Source organism: Salvelinus fontinalis, chromosome 3 (genome assembly GCF_029448725.1).
Source record: "Salvelinus fontinalis isolate EN_2023a chromosome 3, ASM2944872v1, whole genome shotgun sequence".
Lineage (NCBI taxonomy): Eukaryota > Metazoa > Chordata > Actinopteri > Salmoniformes > Salmonidae > Salvelinus > Salvelinus fontinalis.
The window spans coordinates 19,932,018-19,953,848 of record NC_074667.1 but is presented as its reverse complement, the minus strand read 5'-3'; the positions used below and the strand labels follow the sequence as shown (position 1 = coordinate 19,953,848).

The 21,831-nt window shown below is 42.1% G+C and overlaps 1 protein-coding gene across 8 annotated transcripts in view; it reads right to left on the bottom strand.

The window, feature by feature from the left end:
* Window positions 1-520: 520 nt before the first annotated feature.
* Window positions 521-21,831, bottom strand: part of LOC129840678 (deoxynucleotidyltransferase terminal-interacting protein 1-like) — a 41,550-nt gene continuing 20,239 nt past the window's right edge. For 7 of the 8 annotated variants that reach the window (XM_055908748.1, XM_055908737.1, XM_055908771.1 and 4 more), the window contains 12 exons: window positions 17,710-17,780; window positions 17,375-17,471; window positions 16,867-16,965; window positions 16,698-16,763; window positions 16,218-16,271; window positions 16,048-16,109; window positions 15,549-15,594; window positions 15,270-15,328; window positions 15,047-15,107; window positions 10,055-10,126; window positions 4,746-4,801; window positions 521-4,515 (listed from right to left, as the gene is read on the bottom strand). In XM_055908748.1, coding sequence (XP_055764723.1) covers window positions 4,401-4,515; window positions 4,746-4,801; window positions 10,055-10,126; window positions 15,047-15,107; window positions 15,270-15,328; window positions 15,549-15,594; window positions 16,048-16,109; window positions 16,218-16,271; window positions 16,698-16,763; window positions 16,867-16,965; window positions 17,375-17,471; window positions 17,710-17,765 — 843 coding nt within the window. In that variant the 5' untranslated portion in view covers window positions 17,766-17,780 and the 3' untranslated portion in view covers window positions 521-4,400. Of the gene's footprint in view, window positions 4,516-4,745; window positions 4,802-10,054; window positions 10,127-15,046; window positions 15,108-15,269; window positions 15,329-15,548; window positions 15,595-16,047; window positions 16,110-16,217; window positions 16,272-16,697; window positions 16,764-16,866; window positions 16,966-17,374; window positions 17,472-17,709; window positions 17,781-19,539; window positions 19,935-21,831 lie in introns of those variants that run through there. The other variant, XM_055908727.1, reaches the window with a different exon arrangement.

Below are 21,831 nucleotides of genomic sequence, written 5' to 3'. Positions count from 1 at the left end.
GTCACGGAACACTGTTCGACCTATCCAAGCTAAAAACAGAACTGACTGTAATGTATGCTATGACTAATTTTGAAGGGAAAAGTCCCTCTGATCTCCTTGATTTCCTTAAGCAGAAAAATCTGAATGAGGACATGGGGCAACTTTACACATTGGCATGTGTGACAGTGACTATCCCTGTGTCCACGGCTTCTGTCAAGCGGTCATTCTCCGCCGTAAAGCGAATCAAAACGTATTCCAGAAATGCTACTGGACAGACTCGGCTTTCAGCATTAGCCTCCATGTCGATAGAAAATGACTTATTGGTGGAACTAAAACGCACAAATAGACTGTACAACAGAGTCATTGAAGTCTTCTTGAGGAAAGAAAGGAGGAAGGATTTTGTGTTCAAATAATCAGTCTTTGGTGAGTAGGCATACAATGCATTTTATTTTTTATTAAATGTGTATGTATGTTTCGCATTTTATTTCGATAATATTAAATAGCCTATATATTAACAAAATAAAATGGCAAATAGCCTATGTTGCAAATTATTTGTTTTCTTTTATTTTCAGTGAATAGTTATGTGTCTTTATCATCACGGTGAAACTGCTTTGGGTGCGACAATGCGCTGTTTAGTGAACACACTGTATTCTTTTTTTTTTTGGACTTAAAGCTCAAAGTTTGTGGACCAGAAATGGATAGAAGAATATTAATATAACTCTGTTGCACTCGACTATGTTCTTGCCTATTAGTTGAACTGTACTGTATTGTACTCTTCCCCTGCAATTCTCTGAATAAAAATGTCAATTTCAAGGTGACGCAACGCCTGGTTATACTGCGTTTCTGTCTAAATGTATAGTGTCTAGAGTCTTGGCATCATAATGATGGTAATAAGAGGTGGATTAATTCGGGTGGGACTGTGTAGGACCTCACTGAAGGCCCAGGCACCAGGCCCACGGCACGCCACTGCCGAGAAGCCGGTGTTTGGAGGATACATTGGCATGGGTGTTGTTAGTAAACCAATATATCCTCCAAACACTGGCTTCGAGGGCATTATCACTTATATACAACGGGTTACCAACATATTCAAATAATGATTTAGATATTTTCATTAAAAAACTTATTTTGATTAATTTATTCATACTATTTCATCCTTCCACAAGATATAGTCTGACACAAATCTAGGGTTGCTACCGAAGCCAGCTGGTCGTTTGTTCTATCGGTTCGGTTGCCAGAGACGCAACCCAGTCATTAAGTATTTTTGTTCTGTATATTTGGACGTTCATTCAAAATATTCTATTGCCATACTGGCTGGCAACGTTCTTATCCCTTCCTTCCTAGCTAGCCAACAACGGCTAACTTACGGTCACATCAAACAGTGCAGCCAGAATAACAACAAAGTAGCTGCATTTGCATTAGTTTAAGCTGTTTTCTAGTGTAACTTATTTGGATACACCCATAACAATGAGCTAATAATGTGCAATTTCACCTGACATAGAAAAGGACACCTGTTCAGAGGAGCTAGCCAACAACACAGCTAACACAATCCCTTCAAACGGGAGCTGGAAAGACTGCAAACTAGCTGCACTTAGTTTTGTTTAAACTGTTTTCTATTGATAGTCCTTTGTATATATCCATAAAGATTATGCTGATTCATGTTTTCGACTGGCTGAGAAAAGCTGCCTGTCGGTCTCATCCCGACACGTTCATTACTATGGGACAGCTGGAGATCGAATTTGAATATTTTAACAATGTTGCAAATGTCGGGGACAAACAGCTAGGTTTATACAAATGAAAAGATGTGATAGTATGAATGCGTCATAACTAAAAGCCATCTGTGCTTTGTTCAGGTCAGCCTACTACCTTGCCAATAAGGACAGGCCTTATTCTGACCACTATGATCTACAGTGCATTTGGAAATTATTCAGACCCCTTGACTTTTTCCACATTTTGTTAGGTAACAGCCTTCTTATTTTTTTTTATCAATCTACACATGACAAAGCAAAAACAAGTTTTAAAATTAATTTGCAAATGTATTAAAAATAAAAAACGTAAATAACACATTTAAATACAGTTGAAGTCGGAAGTTAATATAAATTAGTTTAAAAGGACTCTAACCTAAGTGTTTCAACCACTCCACAAATTTCTTGTTAACAAACTATAGGCAAGGCAAGTCAGTTAGGACATCTACTTTGTGCATCGCACAAGTAATTTTTCCAACAATTGTTAACAGATTATTTCACTTTATCACAACTCCAGTGGGTCAGAAGTTTACATATACTTAGTTAACTGTGCCTTTAAACAGCTTTGAAAATTGGCTTTAGAAGCTTCTGATTGACTCAAATGATGTCAATTAGCCTATTGGAGGTGTACTTGTGGATGTATATCAAGGCCTACCTTCAAACTCAGTGCCTCTTTGCTTAACATCATGGGGAAATCATCAGCCAAGACCTCAGGGAAAAAATTGTAGACCTCCAAAGTCTGGTTTATCCTTGGGAGCAATTCCCAAACGCCTGAAGGTACCACGTTCATCTGTACAAACTATAGTACGCAAGTATAAACATCATGGGACCACGCAGCCATCATACCGCTCAGGAAGGAGATGCGTTCTGTCTCCTTGAGATGAATGTACTTTGGTGCAAAAAGTGCAAATCAATCCCAGCACACCAGCAAAGGACCTTGTGAAGATGCTGGAGGAAACAGACACAAAGGTATCTATATCCACAGTAAAACGAGTCCTATATCGACATAACCTGAAAGGCCGCTCAGCAAGGAAGAAGCCACTGCTCCAAAACCGACATAAAAAAGCCTGACTACAGTTTGCAACTGCACATGGGGACAAGATAAAACTTTTTGGAGAAATGTCCTCTGGTCTGATGAAACAAAAATAGAACCGTTTGGCCATAATGACCATCATTATGTTTGGAGGTAAAACGGGGAGGCTTGCAAGCCGAAGAACACCATCCCAACCATGAAGCACAGGGGTGGCAGCATCATGAGGGGAAATGATGTTGATCTATTGAAGCAACATCTCAAGACATCAGTCAGGAAGTTAAAGCTTGGTCGCAATTGGGTCTTCCAAATGGACAATGACCCCAAGCATACTTCCAAAGTTGTGGCAAAATGGCTCAAGGACAATAAAGTCAAGGTATTGGAGTGGCCATCTCAAAGCCCTGACCTCAACCCTATAGAACATTTGTGGGCAGAACTGAAAAAGAGTGTGCGAGCAAGGAGGCCTACAAACCTGACTCAGTTACACCAGCTCTGTGAGGAGGAATGCGCCAAAATTCACCCAACTTATTGTGGGAAGCTTGTGGAAGGCTACCTGAAACGTTTGACCCAAGTTAAACAATTTAAAGGCAATGCTAACAAATACTAATTGAGTGTATGTAAACTTCTGACCCACTGGGAATGTGATGAAAGAAATAAAAGCTGAAATAAATAATTATCTATTATTCTGACATTTCACATTCTTAAAATAAAGTGGTGATCCTAACTGACCTAAAACAGGGAATTTTTACTAGGATTCAATGTCAGGAATTGTGAAAAATTGAGTTTAAATGCATTTGGCTAAGGTGTATGTAAACTTCCAACTTCAACTGTATATTAAGTGATGGTTGATTCACGTTTTTGATAGAAAAAAAGGACATGGTTTAAGTTCAAGGTCTATGCCATGAAGTACGATGTCATGACCAAAACACTAAACAAAATATAGCTATAGTCATTAAAACATGTATTTTGCATAGAAATGACTAACAAAGTGATCATCAAGCACCCATATCCTTTTAAATCATAGTCAGCTAATCCGAAAAGACAAAATTAAATACATTCTGCTCTTGAAAGTTTGTAGTAAAAAATAAAATTACAGCAAATGACAAACAAAAGCAACTGACATTGTAGAAACATTTTAAAATATAAAATTGAGAATACAGTCTAGTAAATGGGAAAACAAAATCACTGTACAAGAACAATGGAAACTCCTTGTATATTCATTATGTGGGGGGAATACACCCTCCCCCCCAAGAACCGTTCTATTACCAAGGGGCCATAGCCTGCCATAGAGCCCCTTTTAACGTTACAGTACAGTAAGGATACAAATAGAAAAAAGGGGCACATTTTTTCATCAAAGAACACTGTTCAGTAGTTGTATACAATGACACTGCATCCAAAGCCACACAGGCAGAAAATACATTGGCACACTTGTCCAGTCTCTCGTGATTTGATATGACAGGAATTCTTTTTGTTCTGTGGTTTTCTAGGTTTGCATCCCAAATGGCACCCTATTCCCTATGTCGTGCACTACTTTTGACCATGGCCTACAGTATATTGCTCGGGTCAAAAGTAGGGCTCTATATGGGGAATAAGGTGCCATAGGGACGCAAACCAGGATTTTATTCCTTCCCCGCACACAAAGTACAACTTTATTCCTTCCCCGAACTCTGGACCTCCATGGCCTTCTGCATCTTTTCAATCATCCACCCAGGAACCGTAAAAGGCTTTAATTCAATTGGGTTCATTTTTAGGTCGGGGCAATCTCTGGAAAAAAGATCAAATAAACAACAGAATCATAATCTCATCATGACACCAGTGTAACACCCATTGGGCTTGATTTAGCCTGTTTGAGCTGTAGGCTATGGCCAACTCATCTGGGGCGACCAGGTGAGGTGTGCCTGGTTTAAGAAGTGAATAGTCATCGAAGATACTCAGTTCATTGACAGATTGACACTTACTGGATAAGATGGGGACCAACAAAAGGTTTTCCTTACTTGTAATCGTCACTCAGAGAAAGGTCCTGGACGTCCTCTTCAATAAGGAGATAGGCCTATAAAATCATAAAATGTTCAGATTAGCTTACATTTGCTAATACATTTAGCAAATCAAACTTGTTTTTAAACTTACAATATGTAGAAATCGCTCCGCCATTACCTGGTTGCTATATACGATCATGTTCACCTAATTTCAGTTTATGTGACTAAATAAGCAACACTGTAGAGAATAATACAAATCTAAACAAATATCTTTTCAATAAGCAAAAATATTATATTTGAAGAAGCTAGTGTTTACAAAGCAGAAAAGTGAAGCTTAAGGCAACTGTCCTGTGAAAATCTCACATTAAAATGTTCATATTCTGTTAACGCATACCCAAATAGTGTTGTTGATTCACGCTATACTCATGCGGCCAATGCATGAATTAAATAATAATAAATGAAAAAAAACTTCAATAACCCCACTTCAAACTTGTATCTCACAGACCGTTTAAAAAAAATGCTTGCCATTTCCTCATAGAGAATGATGTCATACTTCTGAGGAGGATGAGCTGGCCAATCAGCGGTCTAGAGGAGGATGATTGGGCCAACCAGCAGTCTACTTATATTTTTAAATGACCAGTATACGCCCACAGCATTCTGTTGTGTATACGCCCACATCATTCCAGCACAGAAAAGCATCTTAACATACTAAATTACTATAAACCAACAGCGTTGCAGTTCCTGACACACTCAAACCGGTGCACCTGGCACCTACTACCATATCCTGTTTCAAAGACAGTTCAATCTTTCTCTTGCCCAGGGGTTCCCAAACTTATGGCCCTATGACCCCATTTTGATGTCTGAAAATTAGTGCGACCCCAACCATGTGAAAATACACTGCTCAAAAAAATAAAGGGAACACTTAAACAACACAATGTAACTCCAAGTCAATCACACTTCTGTGAAATCAAACTGTCCACTTAGGAAGCAACACTGGTTGACAATAAATTTCACATGCTGTTGTGCAAATGGAATAGACAAAAGGTGGAAATTATAGGCAATTAGCAAGACACCCCCCAAAACAGGAGTGATTCTGCAGGTGGTGACCACAGACCACTTCTCAGTTCCTATGCTTCCTGGCTGATGTTTTGGTCACTTTTGAATGCTGGCGGTGCTCTCACTCTAGTGGTAGCATGAGACGGAGTCTACAACCCACACAAGTGGCTCAGGTAGTGCAGTTCATCCAGGATGGCACATCAATGCGAACTGTGGCAAAAAGGTTTGCTGTGTCTGTCAGCGTAGTGTCCAGAGCATGCAGGCGCTACCAGGAGACAGGCCAGTACATCAGGAGACGTGGAGGAGGCCGTAGGAGGGCAACAACCCAGCAGCAGGACCGCTACCTCCGCCTTTGTGCAAGGAGGTGCACTGCCAGAGCCCTGCAAAATGACCTCCAGCAGGCCACAAATGTGCATGTGTCAGCATATGGTCTCACAAGGGGTCTGAGGATCTCATCTCGGTACCTAATGGCAGTCAGGCTACCTCTGGCGAGCACATGGAGGGCTGTGCGGCCCCACATAGAAATGCCACCCCACACCATGACTGACCCATCGCCAAACCGGTCATGCTGGAGGATGTTGCAGACAGCAGAACGTTCTCCACGGCGTCTCCAGACTCTGTCACATGTGCTCATGTGCTCAGTGTGAACCTGCTTTCATCTGTGAAGAGCACAGGGCGCCAGTGGCGAATTTGCCAATCTTGGTGTTCTCTGGCAAATGCCAAACGTCCTGCACGGTGTTGGGCTGTAAGCACAACCCCCACCTGTGGACGTCGGGCCCTCATACCACCCTCACGGAGTCTGTTTCTGACCGTTTGAGCAGACACATGCACATTTGTGGCCTGCTGGAGGTCATTTTGCAGGGCGCTGGCAGTGCACCTCCTTGCACAAAGGCGGAGGTAGCGGTCCTGCTGCTGGGTTGTTGCCCTCCTACGGCCTCCTCCACGTCTCCTGATGTACTGGCCTGTCTCCTGGTAGCGCCTGCATGCTCTGGACACTACGCTGACAGACACAGCAAACCTTTTTGCCACAGTTCGCATTGATGTGCCATCCTGGATGAACTGCACTACCTGAGCCACTTGTGTGGGTTGTAGACTCCGTCTCATGCTACCACTAGAGTGAGAGCACCGGCACCAGCATTCAAAAGTGACCAAAACATCAGCCAGGAAGCATAGGAACTGAGAAGTGGTCTGTGGTCACCACCTGCAGAATCACTCCTGTTTTGGGGGGGTGTCTTGCTAATTGCCTATAATTTCCACCTTTTGTCTATTCCATTTGCACAACAGCATGTGAAATTTATTGTCAATCAGTGTTGCTTCCTAAGTGGACAGTTTGATTTCACAGAAGTGTGATTGACTTGGAGTTACATTGTGTTGCCTAAGTGTTCCCTTTATTTTTTTGAGCAGTGTAATTATGTAATTAACAGCCAATGTTTACTTTATTTGGGGCTATGGCAGTCAATTGAAAAACATTCTAACTGTATTTCTGATTGTCTTAACTCACAATCACATACATTTAATGTGGGCTATAACAGTCAATTGCAAATTAATCTGACAATGTATCTCACCACCACTAATGAGATAAGTGTGCTTGATGCATTTCGCGTCGGAGCTACTCAATGTCAGTGGGCGTGGTTGACAGTACACACCTCATTTCTGCTGTCACATCCAACCTGGGTCGATATCTGGTTAATGCAGACGAGAGCACTGAATCCAGCTTCATACAGATATGAGCTGGCGAAAGGTACCATGAGTTTTATGGTGCTTTCAAAACAACTGGGAACTTGCGAAAATACGGGGTCAAATTATGACATCAGTGACGTTCAGGTGGGAAAGTCGGAGCTCTAGAAAGAGGCCCTAGTACCGAAGTTGGAATTCCGAGTTGAATGGCCGTTCAAAACAATTTTTCCCCAGTCTAAGCTTGACCCCCCCCAAGAGTTCCCAGTTGTCTTCAACGCAATGAAGTCAGAGATTTCGAGTTCCCAGTTGTTTTGAATGCGGCATTAATGTTCAGAGGGAGACAGCAGGGTATTCCCTTTGAGTCAGGAACAAAAACTCCTCTGTATTGACCTATGAATGCGTTGTCTGAAGCATTCGGTCACATGACAGCTCGATCAGCTGTTCGATGTCACTTACCGGCATGTCAACGGATCCAGAATCAGTCAAATGGATTGGGAAGTAGGTCCCAAATCCCAAATTGCTCTTCCAAGCATTGGAGGTGAGCAGTCATCACTCGAGTGGGACACTTACTGATGCTGTTTTCTGTTAGAAACATGCACAGCCGAGGGAAGGTGGCATAGTTCGCTTTTGAAAGACTCTCTCCAATAAGAATTATTTCCTTTGAATCCACTGATTTGGTCACATATGTAGATTGCTTGCATTCAGTTCATTCAGTTCCCCAAATACCTGTATGTCTTACATAGTCAAGGAGACATTCTTTTCATTATACAGAAAGTCAACCAAGTCTGCTTTGTTGTTTTAACATCTGTAATAAACTTTTGATTGTGCTTTTCTTATAACACATTTCTGTGTTCTATTCATGTGCTGTTCTATAAACCAATTTCTGTGTTCATGCAAGTGGCTGACTGTACAAATCCTCACTATCAGTAGCTGAGGCCTTGTTTTGAGAAAGAACAAAATACATCTCAGTTTCAATGTCTCAGCTTAGAGAGAAGAACCATCGTGAGGTATTAGTCTGTCACATGAATGAAACAAAATGGTAATGATTCATGAATTATGCTAAATCATACAAATGTAACTTTTCTGTATATAAGACAACTGCTGGGACTGCCCAGGCAGAGCTCCTGATAGACATATGTACTATGGTACATTGAGTTGGTTAGAACCTCTCCAACACGCTGACAAATAAAGGATGATTCATTTAAGTTTGACTTTGAGTGTCCCCGTGTAAGAATTTCCACGACACATCCATTGTGAATGATAACAGTTCCTCTCTCAATGTGAAACCTCTTTCCAACACTCCCCCTCGATAACCACCAAGCCTCGGAGTGAAACAGAACATTGAGAACATTGTCATGCTCTGATCCCATATCTCCATGTAGTGTTGTGAACAGGCGTTCACGCAGTGTATGTGGTTTGATGTAGTTTACAATCGAAGTTACCTGCTGCAGCATATCGCAGAGTTCTGTGCTCAGCTCTTTTGCCATCAGTTGCTCTCTGTGTATTATACAACACGTCCATATGGCAGAGGGAGACACATTCATAACTAGAGTGCAGAGGACTGCCTGCCAATCTGCCATAGAAGACCCATTTGTGCAAAAGCCCACAGAATCTGTTTTTTTGTCAATATAGCCACGCAGCACACTGAACATCCCCTGTGCCATTTCATGCTCGGGAATCACGAAAAAGAATAATATGACTTTGTCTAAAGAATTCCCCAACATGTATAGCGAACAAAAGTCAATGCATGGGTATCTCAGCCCTCACAGCTAAAGTGCATTTGGAGAGCTTAAGCTGGGGAGTTAAGAGTCATTCATTCAGTTTCCTCTTGATTGCTAGCAATAGCATAAATTCTATGATTAACAGTGTTATCTGACAAAGGAATTAATGTGAGTTTCTGTGCCTCCCTATATCATGTTTTCACCATATCAATTGTGGCCGGTAATATCAAAGTCTCTGCAATAGTGTGTGGTTTCATAGCGTAGGGGGCCTAGACATTCACCGTAGGAATGATTCAAGTGCAATGGTCAACTGCGGCCTTTTCCTATGATCTATGGGCACCCTGGTTGAAATGGATCTTTTAGAGTTGAATAATTTTCAAAAGGGTCGCGACCTCTAGTTTGGGAACCACTGGTCTTGCCCATTCACCCTCAATGACACACATACACAATCGATGTCTCAAAGCTTAAAAATTCTTCTAACCTGTCTCCTCCCCTTCATCTACACCGATTGTAGTAGATTTAACTGGTGACATCAACGAGGGATAATAGCTTTCACCTGGATTGACCTGGTCAGTGTGTCATAGAAAGAGCAGCTTCCTAATGGTTTGTACACTCAGTGTATAACTCACATTTGGATGTGAAATGTTTGTCCTTCAGCCAACTTTGCATGACAATGAACATGACAGAGCCAACTTTGCATGACAATGAACATGACAGAGCCAACTTTGCATGACAATGAACATGACAGAGCCAACTTTGCATGACAATGAACATGACAGAGCCAACTTTGCATGACAATGAACATGACAGAGGAGTCTGGCTAAAGCACAACGAGATCTGCAACGAGGTTAGAGTTTGGTACAGAGCTCTTACCATCTTTCCACCTGTGGCTCTCATATGCTGTCTCTCTGCCAACCAGTGTTTGTCCTGAGCATCAGCCGCATACTGAAAAAAAACACAGACACACAGTATTATTACTTTATGTAAGCTTTGTGATGGTTTATGGTAGGGGATACTGGTTGTCTCACTCACAAGTTGGTTAGCATAATAGAGCAGTGTTGCAACCGTCCTCGCACATGGCCATCCCTGTTCCATATGTTTGACTTTTAGATTTTATTGTATGTGCTACTGCAATTCAGTTTTTTAGCTCCCAATGTACACATGAATCAAGAGGTCACCCACTTGGTCAATTCATGTCAGCGTCACAAAACCTTGAGGCCCAGGGTCATTTTTATAGGAGGTTCTAATAGGTGGACATTTTTGTTAGTAATAAAGATAGGCATAAAGGACTAGAGCGAGGTTGAAACCATAGTAATAGAATGTTGAGGCATGATTAGAATGTTGATTACTTTCTATGATGACATAGATCATAGAAATTCTGCTCGTCGTTCCAATTTATTCCAAAGTTGTTTGATGGGGTTGAGGTCTGGGCTCTGTGCAGGCCAGTCAAGTTCTTCCACACTGATTTCCCCCTCAAAACTCTGTATGGACCTCGCTTTGTGCACAGGGGCATTATCATGCTGAAACAGTAAAGGACCTTCAAACGATTGCCACAAAGTTGGAAGCACAGAATCGTCTAGAATGTAATTGTATGCTGTTAAGATTTCCCTTCACTGGAACTAAGGGGCCAACCTCGAACCATGGAAAATCATCCCAGACCATAATTCCTCCTCCACCAAACTTTACAGTTGACATACCCATTCGGTCAGGTAGAGCTCTCCTGGTATCCATCAAACCCAGATTCATCCGTCGGACTGCCAGACGGTGAAGCGTGATTCATCATTACAGAGAACGTGTTTCCACTGCTCCAGAGTCCAATTGCGGCAAGCTTAACACTTTACACTTAGGCTTGTGCGGCTGCTCGGCCATGGAAACCCATCTCATGAAGCTCTGACAAACAATTATTGTGCTGACTTTGCTTCCAGAGGCTGTTTGGAACTCGGTAGTGAGTGTTGCAACCAAGGACAAACGATTTTTACACACTTCAGCACTCTGCAGTCCCGTTCTGTGAGGCCTACCACTTCGCGGCTGAGCCGTTATTGCGCCAAGATGTTTCCACTTCACAAAAACAGCAATTACAGTAGACCGGGCCAGCTCTAGCAGGGAAGAAATTTGACCAGCTGGCTTGTTGGAAAGGTGGCATCCTATGACGGTGCCACGTTGAAAGTCACTGAGCTCTTCAGTAAGGCCAGTCTACTGCCAATGTTTGTCTATGGAGATTACATGGCTATATAAGCAAACAGCAAAATGTATAAGCAAACAGCTGGAGGCAGGGCTTTCGCCTACAGAGCTAATTTTTTATGGAACGGGCTGCCGATCCATGTGAGACTCAGACGCGGTCTCAATCTTTACTAAAGACTCATCTCTTCAGTAGGTCCTATGATTGAGTGTAATCTGACCCAAGGGTGCGAATGTGAACGGCAAGGCACTGTAGTGACTAACCATCCTTGCCGTCTCTGCCTGGCCGGCTCCCTTCTCTACACTCTCATTCTCTGACCCCATTACGGGGGCTGAGTCACTCGACTTGACGTGATTTTGCTGTCTGGTTTTGCTACCTCTCGTGCTTGTGTGGTGGGGGAGATCCTTGTGGGCTATACGCCGCCTTGTCTCAGGGTAGTAAGTTGGTGGTTTGTTGATATCCCTCTGGTGGTGTGGGGGCTGTGCTTTGGCAAAGTGGATGGGGTTATATCCTGCCTGGTTGGCCCTGTCTGGGGGTATCGTTGAACAGGGCCACAGTGTCCCCTGACCTCCCCTGTCTCAAGTAGGGTTGCACATTTTGGGGAATATTCAGAGGTTGAACATTTCCATGGGAATATTTGAAAATTAATACCATATAAAATGTATATGTTTTTTGCATTGGATATATTTACCATATCATATGGAGACAAACAAACATTTTACCTTATAAGTAGACAATTGCAAATGATTAAATCCTTCCAATACAATTTAGTTACAAATTGAACATTAATTAAATGAGTTGACTTTTCACATTGGATGATTTCACTGAACAACAACACAGGAATATTGAATGATTACCAATGATCCATCACATCTCCCAAAAACGTTTTCAACATACATCTGTAAAATTATGTCATCCTCTCAGGCTTCCACGTCTTCTCCCTGGACCTCCTCAATGTCCACCTCTTGAACATCAGACTGAGGCCTCATCTTCACTTTCCAACCTTGTTGATGATGGCTCGTTGTCAGGCTCAAAAATCCTCAAATTTGCCTGGATTTTTCAAACCTTGTATTGGTCAGCCTGTTGCGTTCTTTGATGTGTGTGTTCCCAAACAAGGACCAGATGCGCTCCGAGGCGGCTGATGTTGGTGGGATTTGGAGGAGGATGGAGGCAACAGGGGAAAGAGGCCCAGATCCACAAAGTCCCTTCCACCAGGTGGCTGATGAGATATGTTGGCACGACTGCCATATTGCATCTCCTTCCCAAAGCCCTTGCTTGGAAGTGTACTTTGCCAGACTGCCAAGAACCTTGCCCTCATCCAGGCCAAGGTGGCGAGACACGGTAGTGATGACACCATAGGCCTTGTTGATCTCTGCACTAGACAGGATGATCTTGCCAGCATACTTGGGGTCCAACATGTACGCTGCGGCATGTATGGGCTTCGGGTAGAAGTCTTCAAGCTTTTTGATATATTTCAGAACTGCAGTTTCCTCTGCTTGGAGCAACAGTGAAAAAGGGACGTTTCAATCCTGACATGACCCTCCAGCATGACAATGCCACCAGCCATACTGCTTGTTCTGTGCGTGATTTCCTGCAAGACAGGAATGTCAGTGTTCTGCCTTGGCTAGCAAAGAGCCCGGATCTCAATCGCATTGAGCACGTCTGGGACCTGTTGGTTCAGAGGTTGAGGGTTAGGGCCATTCCCCCCAGAAATGTCTGGGAACTTGCAGGTGCCTTGGTGGAAGAGTGGGGTCACATCTCACAGCAAGAACTGGCATATCTGGCACAGTCCATGAGGAGGAGATGCACTGGCGTACTTAATGCAGCTAGTGGCCACACCAGATACTGACTGTTACTTTTGATCTCCCCCTTTGTTCAGGGACACATTATTCCATTGCTGTTAGTCACGTGTGTGGAACTTGTTCAGTTCATGTCTGTTGTTGAATCTTATGTTCATACAAATATTTACACATGTTAAGTTTGCTGAAAATAAAACACAGTTGACAGTGAGAGGATATTTCTTTTATTGCTGAGTTTAGTCTATGTGCCGGGGGCTATGGTCAGTCTGTCCTACCTGGTGTAATTCTCCTGTCTTATCTGGTGTCCTATGTGATCTTAAGTATGCTCCCCCAAATTCTCCCACATCTCCCTTACTTTCTCCCCTCTCGAAAGAACTGAGCCCCAGGACCATGCCTCAGGACTATCTGGCCAAATGACTCCTAGCTGTCCCCGTCCCCCCTGCTCGTGCTGCTGATCCAGTTTCTGCTGTTCTGCCTGTGGCTATGGAACCCTGACCTGTTCACTGGACATGCTACCTTATCCAAGACCTGCTGTTTCGACCCAGCCTCTCCCTCTACCCCCGCACCTGCAGTCTTGACCTCTGAATGTTCAGCTATGAAAAGACAACTGACATTTACTCCTGAGGTGCTGACCTGTTTTTTTTAATTTTACCTTTATTTAACTAGGCAAGTTAAGAACACATTTTTATTTTCAATATAGGCCTAGGAACAGTGGGTTAACTGCCTTGTTCAGGGGCAGAACGACAGATTTTTACCTTGTCAGCTCAGGGATTCGATCGTGCAACCTTTCGGTTACTAGTCCAACACTCTAACCACTAGGCTACCTGCCACCCCCTCTATAGCCATTGTGATTATTATTGGACCCTGCTGGTCATCTAAGAACATCTTGGCCATGTACTGTTATAATCTCCACCCGGCACAGCCAGAAGAGGACTGGCCACCCCTCATAGCCTGGTTCCTCTAGGTTTCTTCCTAGGTTCCTGCCTTTCTAGTGAGTTTTTCCTAGCCACCATGCTTCTACATGTGCATTGCTTGCTCTTTGAGGTTTTAGGCTGGGTTTCTGTATAAACGCTTTGTGACATCTGCTGATGTAAAAAGGGCTTTATAAATATATTTCATTGATCAAATAAAAATAGTGACATGAGGAATAAATATAGTGGATAATAACACTATATCCTTTTCTGAAGCATTGACCAATGAAAGCAGCAAGGAGGATAACGTAACTGTCGAGGTCAGTAAAGATTCTGTTCAATGCACAGCCACCCTATGGATCCCGGGGGAGACGACCATGTAACGGACCGCCGCTGTTGCATGGTAGTGTGCTTATGAAGTGCTATGAAGTGCAATGTAGTGTGCTTATGAAGTGCTATGAAGTGCAATGTAGTGTGCTTATGAAGAAGCGAACACCTTTCCTCTGACCAATACCAAATCATGGTCCAACTACATAACACATCAAGCAAGAGAGATAGTAGACCGTGGCTTGCTGGAAGGCCTTTTTTCATTTGATTATGACCACTGTCCAGATATCCAAAGGGTGGTTTCTGAGTTATATGCCATAGGAGATCTATAATGGGAACCCTAAGCACATTCAAAAGAAGAAGAGAGAAAAAAAAGGGAGGATCCTGGCATGGAAATGCCTGCCAGTACACATAGATTTTGATTCTAGACAAGAGAACATATTTAGCATAACATTTTTAAATATGCCATGTTCTCTGAATGTATTATAATAAAACCGTCTGGAAAATAAATATTTCAGTTGATGCTTCTTTCATTGCTCTTATTTTGTCCCAAAATACATTTGGGATCATGCAGTAGGTTAGATTTGGAACCAGATCTGTACGTTTGATATACAACCAAATGTACATCACGAGAGAGAGAGAGATTTACCTTGAAGAGTTCAGCATGTTTGATGTAAATCCTTCCTCTGGTGCCACCCATTCCTAAAGCCCTACAGATAAGCAGGGATTTAGATATGCATTAGAAGCAATGCAGACAAATATACAGTTGGACATTGGACCACACTTCATGTAACTCAATGTCATCATCTTTCTATTTTTTTTGTGTGAGTCAATTGAACGTTGTTAATACACTCCCCTTAATTTTCACTTACTTGTTTGCCCTGGACCCAAGAACAAATGTGCTTCCTTCATTCAGTCTGGAAGGTTCCCACTGTAGAATATAAAATGTATAGAGAAAATGAATCACTCAAATCCATGGGACATAATTCAAACAAATTACATACTTTCATCTTAATTTCATCCAAAAAGGACTGTGCTTTTGAAATATTAGAACGCATGAGAGAAAATAGTTAGTTATAGTTTCACGGTAATCGATTGATGACTATTGCATTTAGCCATTATCACGTAATTAATAAATGCAATAAACTCACCTTTGGTCCCTCACGCTTTACAGACTCCAATGTCTTGGGCTTGGGCCTACAGAGGGGGGTATACACTGGGTGAACGTGCATATGAATCATGGCATTTTACAGCATAAATGTTTGAATATTCATTTTAAGCTATATTTACATTGCTGAGATCCAGGGCGACAGGTAGCATAGAAGTTAGAGCATTGGGTCGGTAACCGAAAGGTTGCTAGATCGAATCCCCAAGCTGACAAGGTAAAAATCTGTCGTTCTGCCCTTGAACAAGGCAGTTAACCCACTGTTCCTAGGTCGTCATTGTAAATAAGAATTTGTCTTACCTGACTTGCCTAGTTAAATAAAGGTTAAATAAAAAACTAAATTACCATCACTTATATGTGAATTTGAGTATGAGCATTCATGAATCAGTGCTTTTACTTGTATTTTGCATAGGTTTTGACAAAGAAAACAACTTCACTGGCAGCAAGGTGAAATCATGTCTTGTCGAACAGGAGCACATACTCACACATTGCTATATGTAACAGGTTTGTCGTAAGAACCGACAGGAGCGGTTGGGCGCCCTTTCCGCTGTAAAAAAAAAAATCAAAATTGTCAGTTACTCTGGGTTTTTGGTATCTTTATTGTTTTTGATGAAGTCGAAAAGTTTATTTCTACAAGAAGGGCAGACTAGTTTACCTTTTTTGGAACAGGACTGGCCCTTTGGCTGGACTCATCATCTAGTTTCACCCGCTGTAAGAAAATAGACATCGTTGCTGAGATGAAAGTGACAGCGTTCTCGCTACTATCCTTCCAAGAACTCCATTTATGATTTAGGAGCAATAAGACTAATGCAATGAGTAAATCACTCATTCATACTTCTAGGCAGCATACTCACTTTCAAATAACAACATCACCTTTTGGAAGCGTGAATCAGTGTATCATGTTCACATTAAAACAACTTAATTTATATGAGACTTGGGCTCCATCTAGATAAGTCCTTCTGCAATACCTCGCATCCTATCTCCTCGCCTCCTTTCAACTATATTGGAGGAGAAGTTTCAAGGCCCTCCCCTCAGTCCTTCTTCTCCTCTAATGCACTTTGAGGTGAGAAATCAAGGAAAGATGGATGGAAAAAAAAGCCATCGTTCTCTTCACTCATTTAAAATCGTCCTTTACCTTGAATGGAAGCTCAGGCCCTGGTCTTGCCACCGCTTTCTCCCCATCTGAAAAGATCTGTTTGGCCTGACAAGGGACAGGAAATGAACATTACCAATAGATGTCTCCGTGTGTTAAACACACAATCTACACAGAGATACTTCTTAAATACATTTAGCTGCTTTCTTACATTTTCCAGGCAGTTTCTGCAGGCTTCTCGGATCAGCTGGTCGGTCTGCACGTCGTCTCCAACGTTCTCCTTGACATTGCTGGCTGCTTTCTCAAAGAACTGCGGTAAAAGAAAGTCAAGCTACGAAGACTGCTCTCAACAGAAGAAAGGAGTCACATTTCAGAGACAAATAAATGCCAAAGTATGAGCATATCAATGGCAGAGTAGTGACTGTTAGTTTACATTTCAGATTTGTTTGGGGTGTAAAACCATTACGTGCTCTCGTTAAATCATATGAAAAGGTACTATGAAAAATGTCTAATAAAAAGCATGTTCAATTTGTAAGCTGTGTTGAGTAAGGATTTCAAATTTGATCAAATCCCTCGAAAGAATTACGATAGTTGAAGTTATGAGTAAACAAATGCATGTCCTGGGAGTATGCACTGTGAGAAGATATTCACATAGCAATGGGATAATCGCCATTTAAAATGCATGGAATTCGGAAGAAAATAAATTCCAGCAGACTTACCTTCATGTATTTTCTGAAGACTCCCATAATGTCCTCATTGAAGCTGGGCTGTAGAACCGTTCGGAGGAGGTCCATGGATATAGCAGGATCCGTGTAACTAGATGAACAATGATAGTGAATAGATTAGCTATATTACACCTTTTGGATAATCTGTCTGGAAAGTCATTCTCACAAAACAAATCACAGTTTTAGCTCTGTACTAAAAATTATATATCTTAAACTTGGCTGCTGACATGTACAATATTTGGTATTGTATTACTATTAAATGTGGACTAATTAACAAAATACACAGATGTGTTTGAGTGAACGATCCCTTTAATAGTCAGTCAACTTACCTCACGGTCATCTGTGAGCGTCTGCCCCTGCGATGGACCTGTCTGTGTTTTATCATGATGTTCCATGGATTCTGGAAGAAGAGGCAAAAGATGCACAGAGTCAGCAATAAAACACCAAAATAGAGACATTTTAATTGAGTGAGGCGTCAAAGAGGACAACTGGCCCGCCCGGCTTCAGTTAGAATTCAGTGTTTTTTGAATTATGACCTATTTAAGCAATAAGGCACCTCGGGGGTTTGTGGTATAATATACCACACCACAAACCCCCGAGGTGCCTTATTGCTTAATTAGAACAGCTCTTAGCTATGGTATATTCGCCATATACAAAAAAAAACGTTGTGCCTTATTGCTATTATAAACTGGTTACAACGTAATTAGAAGAAAAAGAAACGCACACCTGTTTAGGCGAGGTGCTGGCCAAGAATGGCCATTCTTGTGATTATTGTAACTTTGCCATTGTAATTGTTTGTAAGCTTGCGTAGTCTAAAATGAATCTATGACCGTATGCTATCCATTTGTTTTTTCTATGGTGTTCTTTGTATGCCATTTTAATACTTGAGAATTAACCAATGATATTAAGCCACATTTGGCCATGATTACAGACATCTGTGTGTCTTTTGACACTATATAAACGAGTCATCTCGCAGTGTTTGTGATTATACCCTGATGAAGACAGCTTGGCTGTCAAAAGGTTGGACATTACATTTTTGCATCTGAGCTCCTAGAGTGTGTGGCTCTCCTTTGTTTACAACGTAATTAGAGCAGTAAAAAATAAAATGTTTTGTCATACACGTGGTATATGGTCTATTTTAAACTGGGTGGTTCGAACCCTGAATGCTGATTGGCTGACAGCCGTGGTATATCAGACCGTATACCACGGGGTATGACAAAACATATTTTTACTGCTCTAATTACATTGGTAACCAGTTTATAATAGCAATAAGGCACGCGTTACGTCGTGCCTAAGAACAGCCACACCCCCTTGTGCCTTATTGCTTAAATATACCACAGCTTTCAGGGCTTGAACGCCCAGTTTATAAATACATTTGAATGCCAACCACTACTGCAAAACTTCTGCTGTGCACACACTACACGACTTAATCTTAACTTTGACGTGCTCACATTTTCTGATTTCCTTCTCCCAAATCTTTAATTCCGTCCATTCTCAACCACAGGACGTGGGTGCTAATGTTACACGATTATTAATTGCCTCGTTGTTCCTGCCCTGAGTTTGTTGGTTGTCGTAAGGAAAAATATGCCGTCACTGAAACAGTGTAACGCATTATGTGCAGATGTATACTTTTGTAAAAAAACAAATATTTAAAAAAGAGACGAAGACGCAGAATATGGACTTAATATGAAATCATATTTTTGGTTTATGTCATGGTAAGACGCAAATGTAGGCCAATATTGGTGGATTGAGTTTAGCATAGCCCGGTGCACCGGGTAAATACAGATTTCACTTAAAGGACCAATGAAATGGTAAAAAAAAATCAACTCAACAGATTATGAAAATTCCTTTGGGACGGCAAAAACGTGTAGCGTACGCCCGGCCTATAGACTGTTGAAATGACAATCGCAAAACACATAATTGCCTCGCTTCCACGCAAAGGTTGAGGAATGAGCTCAAACTATCAATCTGCGATAGCTAGCTATCATTGACAGATGAGATTGTCTTTAAATTAGCATCTATCAGTTGTCCACTTTCACTGACAAATACAAAACTATTTAAAAGGACTATCAGTTGTGCACTTTATCGTAACATGACTGTGTAGCAATCACAGTTCGTAAGAAAGTATGTTATGGTATTTGTAGATGCTTAGCGCTCACCATAGTTTGTATGGGCGGCTGTTCAACAGCATCTTGTTGAAGCCAATCCCTCCGTCCCTCACTTCGATGAGCACCCATTTAGCAAGTATTAATTTGAAGACAACAGTCTTGGGTGTGATGATTGAATAGATCCTCGCGGTAGCTCGCGACCAGGAAAACTGTTCCGTCTCGACGCTTTTGCAGAAGTGGGCAATTGTCAAATTGCGAATAGATCTTAAATATATTTGTACAAAATAAGACTTGATGGTTTTCTAAATGCGTGCTGTCAAATTACTTGAGTAACTTTACAGAATATTCCAGCAATCAAAAGCAACAGTCTCATTTTCTAACCACACAATTGTTCTTTGACAGACGATGTTTCTAAAAACCAAAACGAACATATGACTGCCATCTATTGTACGGGAGGTACCAAAATGTATTCAGCGCACGCGTAAAAGCGTGTCCGTGTGACGAAAGCTTATGAACCAATGCAGCCGCCATCTTTGTAGGGGCTTTCAGCAGCAATTTGACTATCACCAAACATTTTGGAATATACTGACTATTCCGCACTGCTATCAGCATACTGGGTTGTAACATTACGGTTGTAATTACTAGCATGACAGTATACGTTTTTATTTCCCCAAAGTAATATCAAAGAATGAGCCAGATGTTTCCCCGGATATATAAATATGAAGCATCCCTTTGGCGTTTCCACTCACCACCAAATATGGTGATGAGAGGAAGCCCGATGGCCGGCAGTGGGAGAAGATCGCGCGAGATGGATTTGGCCGATATTATGCACATTTTCTCATCGATGAATCGTTTGATCTTAAAACAGTTTTCTGTTCCTGAAACTACAATGTTACAAACAGACAGCATTAAGTTTTGTCCAGGTTACGCCGTCATCGTCCCCTCCCACACAATGCAAAAACAGGTTTTTAGAAATTTTAGCAAATTATACATTTTTATTAATTTAACTAGGCAAGTCAGTTAAGAACACATTCTTATTTACAATGACAGCCCACCCCGGCCAAACCCGGACAACGCTGGGTCAATTGTGCACCGCCCTATGGGACTCCCAATCACGGCCGGATGTGGTTCAGCCTGGAATCAAACCAGGGACTGTAGTGACGCCTCCTACTTTGAGATGCAGTGCCTTAGACCAAATCTAGTTTCTTATGGTCAGTCTTTAAGTGCCTTTTGGCCAACTTGTTTCTTTTGCTGAGGAGTGGCTTCCATCTGGCCACTCTACCATAAAGGCCTGATTGGTGGAGTCCTTCTGGAAGACCTCCACCAATCTCCACAGAGGAACTCTGGAGCCCTGTCAGAGTGACCATCGGGTTCTTGGTCACCTCCCTGACCAAGGCCCTTCTCCCCCCCGATTGCTCAGTTTGGCCGGGCAGGCAGCTCTAGGAAGAGCTTTGGTGGTTCCAAACTTCTTCCATTTAAGAATGATGGAGGCCAGTGTTCTTGGGGACCTTCAATGCTGCAGAGTTTTTGGTACCCTTCCACAGATCTGTTCCTCAACACAATCCTGTCTCGGCGCTCTACGGACAATTCTTTCGACCTCATGGCTTGTTTTTTTTTTTCTCTGACATGCACTGTCAACTATGGGACCTTATATAGGCAGGTGTGTGCCTTTCCAAATCATGTCCAATCAATTGAATTTACCACAGGTGGACTCCAATCAAGTTGTAGAAAAATCTCAAAGATGATCAATGGAACCAGGATGCACCTGAGCTCAATTTTAAGCATCTTAACATATTTTCATAAGTATTTTCTATAAAAACTTGTTTTATATATGTTTGCAAAAATGTCAAAAAACCTGTTTTCACATTGTCATTATGGAATATTGTGTGTATGTAACCGATGTGAAATGGCTAGCTAGTTAGCGGTGGTGCGCGCTAATGGCATTTCAATCGGTGACGTCACTCGCTTTGAGACCTTGAAGTAGTGGTTCCCCTTGCTCTGCAAGGGCCGCCGCTTTTGTGGAGCGATGGGTAACGACGCTTCGTAGGTGTCAGTTGTTGATGTGTGCAGAGGGTCCCTGGGTCGGGACGAGGGGACGGACGTAAAGTTATACTGTTACATTGATGCTGTTGACCCGGATCACTGGTTGCTGCGGAAAAGGAGGTCGAAAGGGGGGTGAGTGTAACCGATGTGAAATGGCTAGCTAGTTACCGATTGAAATGCTATTAGCGCGCACAACCGCTGACGTCACTCGCTTTGAGACCTTGAAGTAGTGGTTCCCCTTGCTCTGCAAGGGCCGCGGCTTTTGTGGAGCGATGGGTAACGATGCTTCGTGGGTGACTT